Raw genomic sequence first — 16,423 nt, forward strand, 5'->3', positions numbered from 1 at the left:
AGAAGACTAATACTGAATTAAATTTAAAGTCAGGGATCCCTCTGGCCACCAAAATACTGTCTGGATGGTATTTCAGCATTCATATTACTAAGCTTCCTGTATTTCCCTAAAAATTGTATAWTGTATTTTTGAATCACAACTCCACATACCTTTTCTCTTCAAATTCCCTTTGGTTTTTTTTTTTTTTCCACTGGGGAACTTTCTGCTCTTGGGGAGCTCTCATTCTGGTGGTGCAAACTCTTCTCCTTTGTGCTGGGAGTCTGGCAGCCAAGCTGAGGGCAGCAATGCTTTGTGCTGCTCCCCACAGCACTGCGATGTACCACCACAGCACCCTATTGGCCCAGTCAGAGCTTCTGAACTCATCAATGAATTTTTGCTCTCTTTGCTGTCTTCCTGAGACTGTTTTAGCAAAGTAYTTTATTGCCTGAGTAGTACTAAGCATACTTTCAAGCATGATTATACTTTCCTCTGTGTATTATGAATTCCCTGCATAGAAAGCTACCTGCTTTCTACCATTTCTAGTGGTTAGCAAGTCTGAAGAGAAAATATCTGTATTTTGTATTCTATATATACTATATTTGGAGCAATGTCATCTGGTTCTCCTATTGGGTATTTCTACTCATACCAGGTATCTTCACTGCCTATTGTTTTACATTCATCAGTTACSTGGCTGCATGTCCCTGAAAAATCAAACTAGTGGAAGAGAAAGCAGATTCCTTTCAGCCCTGGTTAATCTTTGGTTATAAATGAACTGTAACAAAGTCTTTTCCAGTGGGCTTTTTACAGAAAACATACTTATTTTTCTGTGGTGAGGGGTGCAGTTCGGTGAAACTTGCAAGCAAATATTTTATCATATTTAACACTGTGCTCTCCATAGTATTTACAAAAACTCAATATATTTTCATACAGGAGGATTATAGACTCATTGAGAGCTGAAATTTTAAAGTGCTTCTRTTGATAAAAGGGAATAGATGACTTATTGTAATGGTTCATGTTGGGTTTTTCAAAGGAGTGTTTGGTATTACAATGTCACTGTACAATTTTTCTTTCTTGATGATTCTTTTRTGTCTGGTATGATTGAAGCAAAAATTTCCTGTACTCGTATGTGAAGAAAAAGCATTAATAGAGGTGCATATTTCCATGTTTACTGTGTTAGCATCATCTTATAAAGCCATACAGCTGTCAAGATCACCTTTTACTTCTGCGGTGATCAATCTAAATAAAATTATTTCTTCCACACCACCATCACCAGAGACCCTCTTCACAGAAGCATAGGGACCCAGTAAATACAGCGTAGTCTCAGCCGGGAAGAATATAAACACAAATTTATTAGAAAAAAAAACTTGTCACTAAGTGAATTTCTTTCGCTCTTGTCTCAGTAGTCTCTTACACAACTGATGTTGAGCAAGATGGGGTCACCTTAATTGTGTGTCAAATAGAACCAACTCAGTCATAGGAAAATTATCAAGAGGGATGACTCTAGGGTTTTCAGAGGTTCCCAATGAAACAAATTTCTACATTTATGTAATTTTCATATGCAGTTTCAGAAAGTAAAAAGAGTTGCTATTTTGGCATTTTCTTTTTCTGGATTCTTAGTGTGGGGCAAAAGCCTTCTGGGTCATGTAATCAACCGTTTGTGGTCAAAGACACCCACACTATTTAATCCCCTCTTTATACAGTTTGTGTTCAGAATGAGGGGGATGACTTTGGGGCAGGGAGAGGAGGATATGTTGGTTTTGTTTCCTTCCTGCTTTTCATATTGGAAAATAGTTCTATAATCTCATCCCTTGGAGATTTTCATCACAAACTTTTAWTTTGCAGTCTATATTACCTTTGTAATAGGTAATAGGTAAAAGTTTGGTCATTTGTCTGCATTTTTTCAGCAATTTTTCCTTCCTTATTACCCACTTTTTCTGTCTTTAGATCTACCCAGCAATTCTATYTAGCTTTGAATTTCCATACTAAGTGAACTGAAAACTTCTCTAAGACAGACTTTTCTGTTTCTCTTTTCATCATATACAGCATAGCACAGAATATCTTATCAAACCTTTRTTAAAGGTGTTCTTATTTCTTTATCTGTAAGTCCTTGCATGTTTTCCTGTTTGTCATCCTGATGGCTGATAGTTGATCTGGTAGACTGGCATATCTGATATTTTGGATGACAGTCCTCCAGTTGATGKCAGAAGTTAATTTCAGTAATCCCTAAGTGCATAATAGGGCTTACGCATGGTGATGTACTTATCATACATTATAGCATATTATACATTTAATCTCGTTTCTGTTTTTAGGGTTTTCAACATTATCTGTTTCTTACCGSACACATTATACAGCCCCATCTTTTGCACTGGCAATCTCCAGATTTCACTTCAGCAGCCCATTTTATCTTCACATTCCTACCTTATATGCCAGCATCATTACTGAGACTACTAAAAGAGATACCTGCCCCAAAGCCAGTGCTCGAGAAATTAAATGGGAAACCTTTTCCTAGYATAATAGTTCCCCTTTCAGCACTATTGCTTAGCCTGCTGTAACACTCCTCTAATATTTCTTATTCTATAATAGTTCCTGATATGACACTAGAGGTAATGTTTTACTGAAATYCAGGCAAACTAGTTCTGCATTTCCTTTGCCTAGAAAATTAATATGTTTTTAAAATGGCAGCCTCTCTGGGATTGATTTTCCATTGGCACAATCCATGGTGCATTTGAACATACTTGTATTTACTCRTTTAATTGTGCTTTCATTCAGAACTTCTTTTCAGGATGTACATAACACTGTGTTCAGGCTAACAGATGTGCTGTTTCCTGGATCACCCTGTTTCCCTTTCTTCAGTAGAAATAATTGTGTTTTCTGTTTCCCATTCCTGATTTGAAAAATTTGCTTACTGGCCTGTGTTATTTGGCTTAGGGAWTTTTTCATGCCAATTTCTTACAATTCTGGGACATAGTTCATCTGTCTGCCTGTGTTCAACTACCTTAAAACCTTTGAAGTCAGTTTCCACACCAGTTGCAAGCACGTCAGTTTTCAAACTTCCCACACACTTTCAGCCATGACTCACCCTCTCCTAACCTATATTTTTCATCAGTCCTTAAAATCTGGGTCCAAATAMTCAGGTAGTTTTCAGACTTTTCCACCAGCTCCTTGTTTCTTGAATAACAATTATAATACTTTTAATTTACATTCCTAATTTTGTTATTATATATAATTAATATTTTACATTGTTTGTATATAAATAATGGCTTGCTGTTCAGTTTGATTTGATTTGTCAGGATTTGGCTCCTGGGAATTCTCACTTTATCCCTGTGCTTTCTGTCTTTCCAACAGTAGCTTCCTTCCCTGAGTAGCAGTTTTTCTGTTTTCATGTCAACATTAATGAACAGTACTAAAATCTCTCATAAGAGATTTTTTTTAGTGCAGGTTTTTGCTGGAGGCTTCCTCCAAAAGTTCATTTTCTTTCTTWCTTTCATACTTTTGGGATGCAAATTCCATACGTTTTTGAACCTCAACTTCAAGTATGCTAAAATCTCATCTTTAAGTATCAGATGATTTCTGTTCAGTTTTCCTGACCARGTAATTTATTAATGTCTCATTTTGCCCCAGTCACTGTCAAAACCTTATTTGAGGTTGTTTATCCTTCTGTGTCATGTGAACTTGTATACCCTCTGACCAGGGTTTCAAGCAAATTCTCCCATTGTGTATTGTATAACAAGAATAATACAAAAGTATTGTATAACTGTTTGTAAAAGCCTTTTTTTCAGGTAATTATTTTATTTGTAGCAGGTTTTGTTTGGCTTTGCCTCTGATATTAGGTAATAATTGAACCCAACCATTTCTGTTGTCTTGGTTTTGCTTGAGAAAAGTTAAAGTTATATTTATTCCTGTGAGAGTGATAGAAAAGTATTTGTTTGACCCGAAACCATTTTTTCCTACATAGCCTGTAGCAGAATCTCAGCAATTGGTCCTTGTTTTGAACATGTAACCAAAGGCATTTCAAYTCAAAACATTTCTGTTTTCTTCACCTCTGTTTCTGCTATATTTATGTATTTTCTTTCAATGATTGTTTTTCTACCACACACTGATGTGGCAGTGTCCTAGAGTGGCTCTGATCCCTCCATTTTGTAGCCCRTTGTACTTTGTCTTAGCATATAAACATTTCTGCTTTTTTTCACCCACTCATTATCCTGTTTTCTATTTGGGATGATATTGCTTACATAACAAATGCTTCAATGAATATTGAGGTTTTTGTTTATCTATGCATGCACACATTATTAACCCTCTGCTGTTTCTTCAGCTGGTTGTCTCCTCAGCTACATGACTCAGCTACAGAACTACTCATGTTCATTTCTGTCAAAGCCAGGGATAGGAGTCATCTCCCTGTGCTCCCTACTTCAAACATCAGCAATGKCATGCCAGAATTTTCCTGACTTCTTGAAGGAATTGTTAGTTGAGATGGTCCTTTCTTCTGGATTCAGATGACTGGAAGACCTTCAGAACTTTCTCCAGTTGCTGACCTTATCAATGCAGGTCCAGGACAAGTGTGCACTTGAAATTCCTGRGATCTCCATCACTGTGCTTCTGTTGAAGAGAAGAGGCAGATGCATTGAAAGAGTTCTTGGCTTTCTGCAGTATAAGCTGCACACAGTGAGAAATAAGGAATACTGGCTAATTCAGTATCACTGCTATGAATTCAATTTTCTGGAAATTTGGTAACTTCCGATATCCAGCCTATGCTTGGAAAATCAGTTAGAGCTGGTCACTGGAAAGAAAAATTGCCTAATTCTTCAACCTCCCAATCCTGATCACTGACATGCTGCCTGTTGACCTCACAGGGCAGTCTGAAGTCTCAGCAAGTCTCATAACAATGCTGAAAAATTTAAAAAAAAACAAACATTGGAATCAATCTGCATATTATAGTCCCAAAGTGGAAACCAAGCTTGGTAGATCTTGCAGTAAACCAGGTAATTACCAGGATACGCCTGGTTTGGTCCAGCAGACCTTAGTGTGCTTTTTATTTTTTTTGTTTTTCCCAAGCATGACAGCGGTGCAGAAGCAATAGGGACTTTTTCTTGTGAAAGTCACAGTTGATTGTATCCCCTAGGCACAAAAGGCCACTCGCATACCTTAGAATGTTTTATTAGCTGAAATATTCCTTGTGTTTGTCTTGTCCCGTTCTTCTTTGATGATTTTACTGTTRTCACAAAGGTCTCCACATGCAAACTAGCTAATCAGACCTTATACTGAACCGAAGTTGTTTCATAGCAGTAAYTTAATAATGCCAATTCTGTCAAGCSACCAGCCCTTCTGGATGYAYAGTGTTGTTTCTACATATATCATGCATTAAGCTGAATTTAGCTGCTTAGTACTCACTTATTACTACTTGTAGTTGGTGTATGCCACCAACAACCCCAGGGGGTGGTTGTTGATGGCATACACACGAGTGGGATTTTTAGGTGTAGGTTTTTAAGACTGAATTCACGTTCAAGTGGATCCTTTTTTGTCTGCCAGTTTTTAAACTGATGTTTCAATTTAAATCTTCAGCAGTTCATTACAAAGTTGTTCTTCATCCCTAAATGTACCTGTTTAAGGATGAAATATTACRTCTCAATCTTCATGAAGAAATAAACAAATCTGTTTATACTGAACAGAGAAAAATTATTACAKCTGGTCAGATTCTTGCCTATGAAAAATTTACTTCCAGAATGTCTTTCATCCTTTCCTTCCTCCTAAGGAGAAAATCAAAGAAAGGGCTTTGAATTTTTATTAATGATTCATTGCTTATAGCTGATCAGTGAACAGTTTATGCAAATACACTTTGCAAATTGCTCACTTTAACTATTACTTGGGGTTATATCTGGGTATTAGCTTCCCATGGGAAGCAGAGGTGTGAACATTTGGATTATTGATATATAATCATGGGAGTATAATGCATATCAAATGTTAAGTACTCAGACAGATACAGAAATCATTTGCAATACACTTGCTCACGCTGAATTGCACCTTAATGGAGTTCTTGTTGACATTAATAAGTTACAAGTTAAGATGAATGAGTATAAATTGCAAGCTAACTAGCTAATAGTTGAACATGTTATTCTTTGAGGCCAGTTAACCAGCAGGCTCATGTTCCAAAGACTTGAATTTAGTATACCTCAAGGAAATATCCCTTTGTATGATGAARTTTAAAAGAGAAATATTATTTTTGTTTCTTTCCCTCTGCCATAGCAATGCAATGAAAACATCTTGGCCCATTTTGTGAATTTGAAAGGGAACTTTTGACCCACAATATGCAGTGCATTGGCTGTTTTGCAACCAATGACTTCTGATAGGGGGAAAAAAAGCAGTTTTGTTATTTTTTTTACTTTGGAGGATCCTTGTAGGGGTTTGTAGGGGGAGTGTGTTATCCCTGAGATATAATTTATTCATTGTTTCACTGAGGAGATGATAGTCTGCAAAATCAGAATGTGTCATTCAGACCCATTTGAGTAACAGACTCAAGAGTTGCTAATCTTTTCAGTGCAAAAGGGGAGGATTCTTCYAGAAATATATACAGTGAGAAAAGTTACCAGATGGAGTTCATYAAATTGTACATTAGGGAGAGTTGCCCAGAGACATTTGAGAAACAAAAATGAATTGATTTATTAATTTTCTCCTCCACAAGTGTTTGGTTTTAGGGACTGGATCTCCTTTCATTGTATGAGAAATAATCACTGTTCACAATTGTGTAATGTGCCACTCACAGAGGTAAAAGGAGTTGCTAAAGTGGTGAGAGGAGGTATCTTGTTCATAGGTCTAACATTTTGTACTGCCCTCCTACCATTTAAATTCTTGGCTTACTGTAGTATGCTCCTTTGCGGGCAATTACACAAAAAGTTAGATTATTATGAAAGAGTAATGGTAGCATATGCATCTGTTACAACAGGCTATCTCCTAATTATATTTATTTGCTTCAATGGCATTCACCRTGTGAAACAAAGGTATTTAGTCAAAATGGAGTGTGTACCTGAGGTTAGTGGTTTGTGCATCCGTGTTCAAGGATTTTACTTGATGATAAAAAATGATAGAAAAACCCACAGACAAATACTTGGTCTTGGGAGATGCTGCCTTAAAGTTCAGATATTGGTGTTAATGTCACCAGGATTTTCCCCAGTTAAGAAAGTGACAAATAAGGACAACTAGCAAATTGCTAAAAMTGATGAGCATCACCTATGAGTGACAAAGCCAGGCAAGGGAATCATGTCCTCCAGAGACACACAAACACCCTGGAAAAGTACCTGAGAACTCCTGAGTCTCAGGAGGAGCTGATAAAAGTTCTAAAGAGCAGAGCAGGGCCCTAAAGGTTTTGGAGTCTAGTAATGATATATTTTGAGTTAAAGAAAATCAAAACAAATATAGCTCCTTCTGCAAATGTTGGGTTTTGATGTTGGAAAGCAGTGAGACCAATTAAAATTGTTCCCCTGCTAATATCAGAGATGGCAATTACTAACCTAAGAACATGAATATGACTGAAAACAGTCTGTTCCTACAGCCATGAACTTGAAACTGTATACCCTTGGTGCTGTTGTAATWCCAGAAAATGTCACTTTAGAATAAACAGGCAAATGTATAAAATGTAAAAATTGAATTTGCCAGGACAGATGTTTCATGTGACAGGGACATGGAGCATCTCTAAGAGCTGAAAAAATAGAATCTGAATGAGCTACTTTTAAATGCATACCAAGAACCTCTCTGTATTGTTGTACTTTTTAATTAGATGAAAATAAATGAATTGAAAAGATGAAAGGAACTCATGTAACATCTCACTTCAAAGGGCAGCTCCGCTCCTGAGGAGTGTTTAAAAAAAAGAAAAAAAAAAAAAARAAAAGCGGCTTATTCAAGAAATATGCATTCTCTGAGGATTTGGTTTCTCTTTCACCTGCTTTAGAAACTCAGGAATGACTTGTGTTCGTTTGACCTAAATGGAGTCATTACCCTGGTGTAAAGGAGAGTGGCAGCTGGCTGACAGTGATGTTCCCTGCCGCGCTCTTTTGTTGCGCTTTGCATTGACTCACCAAAGCTTTCAAATGAGCAGGATTATTTTTGACCCTGATAGGGGAATTTTATCAAAGTTTCAGTGCTCTGGCCTGTGTTCTGGATAGAAATTGCATGTGTGGAAATGTTCCTCAACTGCCTCCCAAGGTGAGAGCTAGAGCACCAACTACCTGAAGTGTACACATATCAGTGCATATAGCCTGGGAAAAAGACAGGAGGAACTGGAGCCCCATGCCTAGTCAGAAAGTTGTGATATTGTAGGAATAATTTAAATATGGTGGGGCAACTGGTTTCCTCATCATTGCCACTTTTAAGATTCATTTGGTCAGGGTGTTGTGCCATCCTGTCTCGACCATGCTTTTGCCAAGAAAGGTTGGACTGGACAATGTTTGAGGTTCCCTCCAGTCGGGTATTCTGTGATTCTGTGATCCTGTGTAGAGTGGTTCTAGTTTGGATTTGCTTTATGTGGACAAAAGCAAAAAAACAAAAAACAAAAAGCGACAACAAAAAAAGCCAAAAGCAGCAGCAACAACAACAAAAACAAACAAAAAAGCAAATACAAAAAAAAAACCACACCAGACACCAAAATAAAAAAAAACAAAAAAAAAAAAAAAAAAAAAGAAAAAGAAAAAAAAAATTCCAAACAGCTGAATCACTCATTTTCCTGCTAAGCTAATCAGCATTCCCATAATTCACCAGCAAATGCTTCCACTCAAAGTTCCTAAAAGCCACGTCTTGTATACTTTTCATATTCAGAATAGCTTATGTTATGCAAGATATTTCACCACCTCAGCATTGGTTGATTGGTCTTTAGGGCATTTCTGGACTCTTGACTTAAGACAGTGCTGTYCAGCTCCAGGGTAATATTTTTGCCTTCCACCAAGTTTTCGTCTAAGTCCTCTTTTCAAACATGAAGGATTTTTATAGCCTTTCAGCACTTTATTTTCACTCACATCTGTCCAGGCCAGAATTCTTATAATATTTCTGTGTGAAAGTGACCTGGCTAAGGACAGGATAAATTGAAACTGCCCACATGGCTTCTGTGTTTCAGTTGCCCTGAAGTGTGAGATGGTGACTTTAGAAAATAACATTTGTATGCAGAAGTGTAACAGRGAAGTGTCACAACAGTTGAACAGATTCAAAGAAAGATGAGCCTATCTCCATCCCCAGGAAGAAACTAAAGGCAGRACTGCTGGCTGTAAAGCAATAATTTTCTCTTGTGACTCAAAAATTTTTGTTTCTAGAAGCAGAGGTTGTGTGTGACTTGGAAAAGGAGAGCAGCTCATCAGCTTCATAGCTCCTGGAAAGATTTTAGGCAGGCTGCTCTCTTCTTTGTTATGCTAAGAGTTGCTTAGCCAGTTTGTCAGATAGCAATTGGATGTGAAATGCTATTAGCACTTCACAAACACAATCAGCTAAGTAACTGAGCTCATCCCAGACGTGATTAAGTGAGATCAATTATAATAAGAACTAGATAAGAGAGGTAAGCTTCTTGTTTCTTGGGTTGGTATTCTGCAGTATTAGCCTTTGTAAGTATCCTTTATACATCATCAGCTGCAAAATCTTGATTACTTCAGGAAGTGGCTTCTAGACCAGCATTCAAATGAACTTCATCCTGAACTGATTATTCTAACACTGGARCTGCCATTSAGTAGGGAAGCAGWTTATTKGAAGCATCAATCGCACCAAATAGAAAAGTAGCCATTGAAGCCAGTATTTGCAATTCAAGGACCGTGTTTGCTCTCAATTTTGAATACAGTTAAGTATTCTGAGAGAGAGCTGTTTGTGTCCCAGGAAGGGAATTGCTGCCCTTCGTAGCATGTTTTGCCATGGCACTATTGCAATAGCACTTAAGGCTTAATTTGCTAAATATCAGAATTTATAAATGATTACTGAAAATTTTGATGTGAAGTTCCACATCAGGTGTTCACTAAATCTGAAGAWTATATGTGAGAGTGAAGTGAACCAGAAGTAGTGTAAATATACATATTATAGGAACAACACAATATCCGTGCACTGTTAATCAGAACTGGAAATCTGGTGATGTAGGAATAAAGGTGGCCAGATGAGCAAACGAAATACAAGAGGTGAATGTTGCAAAACACTCCATGTCTAAATTGTAGAAAGAGAGACTTGCCCATATCTTTGAATAGGTATCTTTAGCATTATTTCTATTTCTTTTGTGCCTTCTGGGTCTTGCCGTAGAGCTTCCAGGAGGTAATTTTTTTTTTTTTTGTTGTGAAGCCAAAAGACTAAATGTAGGATGCATATCATGCTGCAACAGTTGTACTGTTCTGGAGCATAAGGGTTTGACCAGAACCCCACAACTGTGTTTSTTTGCTTTTTGTTTTTCTGTTTGTTTCTTTTTTTTTTTTTATTTTGTATGAAGATTCCTAAGTTCTGAACTGTTTTCATAAAAATCTTTAAGATTTTAGAAGACTATCATGGTTCATGCATCTGTCCTATTGTGTAGCAATGGATGTACTGCAGTTGTCTGATTCATTAATAATCATATCTGAAAAACAGAAATGCAATTGTTGCCTCCCCTTTTACTATAGATAAGACTCAGAGGCCTTGGATGATCTAGGCTGGCACCTTTGTTGCCCTTACAAGTGCTTTCCTGCTGTAATAATGRTAAAATTGTTGGGACTGTGCATCTCCTTAATGGGCTCAGTGCCGGTGTCTCTGCTCTGATCCAATTCCCAGTGTTTTGTTTGCTTTTCTGGCCATTGTGAGTAACTGAGCAGAGCAGGTCAGTTCCCCCTCACAGATCCTCTCTGTAATCTCTCCTTGGCAGACATGTGGGACCACTGTGACCTTTTCTGCAGCCAGTGCAAGTTTTTAATGTTTTTCTGTGTTCAATTCCAAAACGACTGTTGCCTTTGCCTTATCTTTTCTTCCTCATCCTTCTACCTTTTTTTTTGGCTTTTGGGACAGACTAATGCTTCCCTCAGATACTGGTCCACAGGTCTCTGTGAAAATATTCCTGGTTTTAGGTCTYTTTCAAATCACAAATGGCCATTTTACATTTCATAACTGATAACCAATAAGGTTTCTTCCCTAAAGTTCAAGGTCAATTATTAAAAATTAATAAGCAAGATTCAGAAATTCCTAGGATGGATTTTTTAGCCTATGCTAGGTTAAAATATGTGAATGTGGTCTCCTTTGTGCCATTCATCCTTGAGGCAGTCCACCCCTTTTCTCTTATCACTAGGTTCATAACTATTTGCTGCCTCTATCTTCTTTCATTACAGCTGAATGTACTGAATGAATTGTGTRTAATCATATATACACAATATTCTTGCATTTTTTTTTTTTTGTGTGGACCTTTACCAAATATTTTTGGAAGGTTAATGTATCCTTCACCTGATGGTGTCACTTGCAGTGTTTCACACATTTCATAACTACAGAAAAAAACAAGAAGTAAGAAAAATTATGATTGAAGTGAGAGCTATTATGTTATTCTATTGTTGTTTATTTTATGAAAGAAAAAGCATTTCATGTCTGACATTTTTAAATTTTGAGCCTTTTCACAATATATACGTAATTGTGGCACCAAAAGCTTTTAACATGCATTATGAAAATTTGTACAGAGGAAAAACGTAATCCCCTGTTTTCTGATCTAAAACATGCATATGTAAAGTATTTTTGCCCAAAAGTGCCTSTGTTATGTTCCACCTTGTTCAAAAATTCTTCAATGTAGATATCATCTGACCTTTCTGAGAAAGATCCAAGGAGCACCAGGTCCCTGTGGGGGCCTCTTCCTCATGAGTTTAATTTTAAATTAAAACATGAAATTTGGGGTTGCTGGTGGCTTCATTTCCAGCGTTTACTGTTACAGTTTTGGACACAGCTCCTTCCTCAGAGACTTGCTGTGCCCCAGGTTYAGCTTTGCAAAGTATTGAGTTCTTCACAGTTCTGACTCCATCACTTGCATTATTCTGTATTCGTCGTGGTGAATGAATGACCACTCCTTGTGGCCTGTGGTGCACACAAAGCCTAAATGAAACACGCTTGCCTGGTGTCCCTTCTGGCCCCTTGCAATGCTCTAGTGCATCAATTCCTCAGTAAATTCTCACCTCAGAGGTTCACCTTCTCCTCTTGAACTGTGGGAATGGCTGCAGTAGTTCGTTAAATCCAGCAATTTCTATTTGGTGCTCCCTTTAAAAGGTGATGATAGGGGATGCACCCTTACCCATATCCCTGCATAGTGCTCTTGTTACAGGCCAGTTAAAAGTGAATTTCCAGGAGAAGTACACAGAGGGAGAATTGTTAGTGACCTTTTGATTCCTCTTTGCACCAGAATACTGGAACCCTCTAACTCACTGGTATTAGGTGTAATTACATGGGGGGTAGAGGGATGGACATACATCACATATGGAATACTCACATATTCCCTAAATTGCCTGAAGGTAACTTAGGGCCTCGTGACAAGCTAGTGACACATATGTGTTAATGAATACTTTATGTAGGTTTGTACATTAGTTACTCCGTGTAGGAGAAAATAATACCTTTCTGTGAGCAAGCAACTGTTCATCTGATCCTCTATTGCTTTGGAGAACATATTTTTGCTTCACAGGACACTACAAGACTGGAAGATGAATCCCTAAGGGAAGAGTTCCCACTCTGCATGTTAGATGCACTGAATATGAAAACAGTAATTCTTAAAATTGATTTAAAATCTTTACTATRGCTGCATGTTTTAATTACTGTGCTCATTTATTCCATTCTTTAGGTTTGAAGATGGTACAGTCTCTTTTCTTGATATCATTGCTCTGAAACATGGATTTGATGTTCTGGAAAAACTCACAGGTCAGTTAATATAACTCTAATATTGAAGACTGAAGTTCCAGATTTATGCTGAGGGCACAGGTCTGATCATATTTCTTGTGGCTCTAGCTTAATTTTCCTTTCTAGTTTTACATTCCATTGTTCACCAGTGTGAAGATGTGACCTCGGTATAACTGGCTGATTCATGTGCTACATATTGGATTATTCCAGCCTGGTTTGAAATAAAAGAAAGAGTCCAGACTGTTTTGGATATGCAAGACTTGAGAACATGGAGCACTTCTCATCTGCCTCACACTCACAGAGGTGCAATGGAAAAGTAACACTAGAAAGCAGCTGAGTGACTCACACTGTTTGAGTCAGTCTTTGAAGCCCTTGATATGGAGCTAATCCTAAAATCCCAAAYAAAACTTCAAGCTGATCTTCAGGCCAGAGCCTCTGTATGAAGGGTGCCACTCATGTGTTATGTTTACTCCAGGATAGACTGCTGCTTGTCTGGCTCAGCACCCCAAAAGCACARTCTCTCATGTTTTCTGCCATGAGTCAGGGATTCTCTTGAAAAGGGCAGGAGAYGACACCTGGCCAGGGAAGCTTGCACCACTGGCTGTGCATCAGGCTTGCACTATGGCATGTTTCCACATGTGGAGCGTGTCAGGTTAACAAAAGATGTTCCTGAAATGGGATTYTTGATCAGGTATGGGCACACTTAATGTGTAATGTTGTAGCCTCCCTTCTCCAGGGCACTCTTTGRTTTCCTATAAATGAAAATAAAAACTGTAGGAATATTTTTATATATTTTGTTTATATATTTTCAGTATAAAAACATTTTTTTCCACAGTTTTAAAATGTAAAAGGATAAAGAAAGATAAAAAAAAACCATAGACTGGAACAACATACAAGAAGAAACCTATATGGAGGAGAAAATTGAAAAATTTRATTAAAAATAGTTCTGGCAAATACTGGAATTTTATAACTTTAGCACTGCTGGTGTAGTCTAGGTAGGTACTTTAGTGATCTCCAKTCAAATTCAGGAGTGCCACACTGAAAAGCAGAAGTGCCAGCATTGCCTCTTACAGATACAAGACTGGAAGAAAAATGGCRTTGCGTAAAGGATTTTAGTCATCACGTGATCCAAGAATTTCCCACAAAGTTGGGCTAGACCATTATCCATGACCCAAGATGAATTAAGCTTGTGTTCCAGATAAGTAGGAGCTTTCAACATCTTCATGCTAAAACTTTTGTTTGCAATGGCTTAAGTACATGTAAGTAGAAAAATTTCCATGTGATGTATTTTTGTTAGTTGAAGTTTAAACATACAGAAGGGAAATTAAATGAGACTCTGAAGTGATAATAGAACATGGCACTACCACAGTTACGTTCCAATTTTTCCATCACAAAATGCATTTTGTGTCCCCACTTTTTGAAGMCGATGCCAAGGGTGGCCCAGTCCCCTCAGGTCTCTTGGTCCCTCTGTGCTGGCTGTGAGATGGAGACTGGGAAGGTGCTGCTTCAATTTGTGTAGGCATTGAATGTGCCTGGCACGACTGATGCAAAGAGAGATTCAGGGCTTTGCAGTTGCCATTTTCCCCTCACCATCCTTTTTTTCCCCTGAAGCTTATTGACAACATGAAGTTTTGCAGGTTATTTAATTTCTGTCAAAGGCCCAGCGTTCCTTTTGAACAGAGATTATTAGCATTTGGGTGTATACAACAAAGCCATTGCATGCTGTAGAAGCACTTCAGAATCCAGAAGGACTGCAGATTTGTTTTAAGCCTCTTTATGCATATTTCTTCCACTTCAACTGTCAGTTTTCAGTGGCAAAATGCACTGTCAAATGTGAATCRCTTTTGAATCTCACTTTTCTATAGCCACTGGAGCACTTGCTTTGCACTCCCCAAACACAAACAATGATTCTCATTCTGGGATGGAAATAGCCTGGAGTAAAAACAAGCAAAATAAACAAAGTATTGTTGTTATTAATCATATCCTAATGTGTAATAAAAGCACTGTTGAAGTTCTTTGGGGATATAGCTGGATTATTCTGGTGTAATTATTGAAGATGGGGACGAAATCACTAATGAGAGGTAACTCAGAGTTTCAGTGTTAGGCAGTGTTGTGAAACATACAGATCACTTTCTGACTGATATCATCTGAATAAATCCTGACCTGTCTAAACTTCCAGTTAGAACAAGGCATTTTTCCTRCCAGAATTGCATAATTATGCATGTCTGCATTTAAACTGTTCCCAGAGGTCTTGCATCTATCTGATTTTTAAACTTATGGTTTATGGTATGTTTTTTATTAGCAAATTTTCATCTCTTTTAAAAATGAAATTAAGGCACATCATTTGCACCTTATAAGGTTTACTTTGATTATAATGTCTGTTCAGGAAACATTAATTCACTWCAGAAGAAAATACAATATGTGTGGGAAGAAATTTTAAAATGCAAACCATGACTCCTAAAATGATAAATTGAAAGTTGTTTTTAAATTTACCAGATGCTTGATTGGTTGTTGGAGAGTGAAGGTTATGTTTGATTTCATCAAGACAATTGTACTACACAACAGTTAAAGCAAAATGTAGTGCAGGATGCTAAATGGTGATGCTAACTTAGTTTTTTTAACTTGGTCCTTGGAACTTTGGTTCTGTTTTGCCCTGGTACATCAAGAACTGGTTTCAGTCAGTGATGGGATGTTTGGCATCCTGCAGTTATTAATGCTGCAAAGATTCTCATGTGTGTTGTGTTTTAAAACTTAAGACGGTGCAAGTCATCCAGTTCCGGTGCCAGAAAAAAAAAATCTCCTGAATAAGATTGTCAGGGATTACGGGATTTCTTTTGTGTGGAGTTTATGACTTTATCTGACTGTTATGTGGCGACGTCACCTAAACTTGTACCATGGGTGTGAAGCTTGTGTATTTTACTGCTTTCATCCTTAGTGCTCTTTCATTCATGATTTTAATGGATTTGGGGGTTCATTATTGTGAACACCAACTGTACAGTCTAAATTTCTTGCAAGTGTACATATCTTTCTTTCTCCATGTGGGATTATATAARAAAGGTTGTTTTCCTGCCTTACATYAGATGGTTGCTGTAAAACTAAGCCGTGACCCACTGATGAATCAGAACCTCTACAGAGGAATCGCCTGCACTTGTTCCCTTTCAGATTTGCAACATGAGATTGTGTTTCACTGTGAGGACCTCATCTGTGTGCACACTCTTCTGAATGCTTCCATTGAAGTCAATGGGGCCATGAAAAGAGGGSTGATACAATGGCCTGGGAGCTGGGTGAGGAATTGGGAGACTTGAGTTCCTTTCCTTGGCCACAAAATTTCCTTGTCTTTTTTTTTAATCACATAAATCCTAATCTTAAGGGGAACAGGGGATTCGGTAACTGAATATGTGTTCAGATCTGCATTTAACCTCTGGATGGCRTTTACCTTATCTTGCTGTCAGCACTGATTTCTGAGGTACCATTTTAATTCCCATTGAAATCAGTGGAACAGACAGTGACTTCACCATGCCTGATCCCTTTGAATTTTTAGAAATTTAGAATGAGAGGAGTTACAGCCAGCAATAGCAGCTTTTTTTTTTCTTTTCTTTTTTTTTTT

General features: G+C 37.7%; 1 protein-coding gene across 1 annotated transcript in view; it reads left to right on the plus strand.

Annotated features, from left to right (window-relative positions):
• Positions 1–16,423, plus strand: part of MOCOS (molybdenum cofactor sulfurase) — a gene marked incomplete at its 5' end in the record, with an annotated part of 196,907 nt that overhangs the window by 99,878 nt on the left and 80,606 nt on the right. Inside the window, one exon of the mRNA XM_057379247.1 lies at positions 12,761–12,837. Coding sequence (XP_057235230.1) covers positions 12,761–12,837 — 77 coding nt within the window. The remainder of the gene's footprint in view (positions 1–12,760; positions 12,838–16,423) is intronic.

This window comes from Malurus melanocephalus, unplaced genomic scaffold (genome assembly GCF_030028575.1).
Source record: "Malurus melanocephalus ecotype Western Australia unplaced genomic scaffold, MMel_1.1 scaffold_395, whole genome shotgun sequence".
Classification (NCBI taxonomy): Eukaryota; Metazoa; Chordata; class Aves; order Passeriformes; family Maluridae; genus Malurus; species Malurus melanocephalus.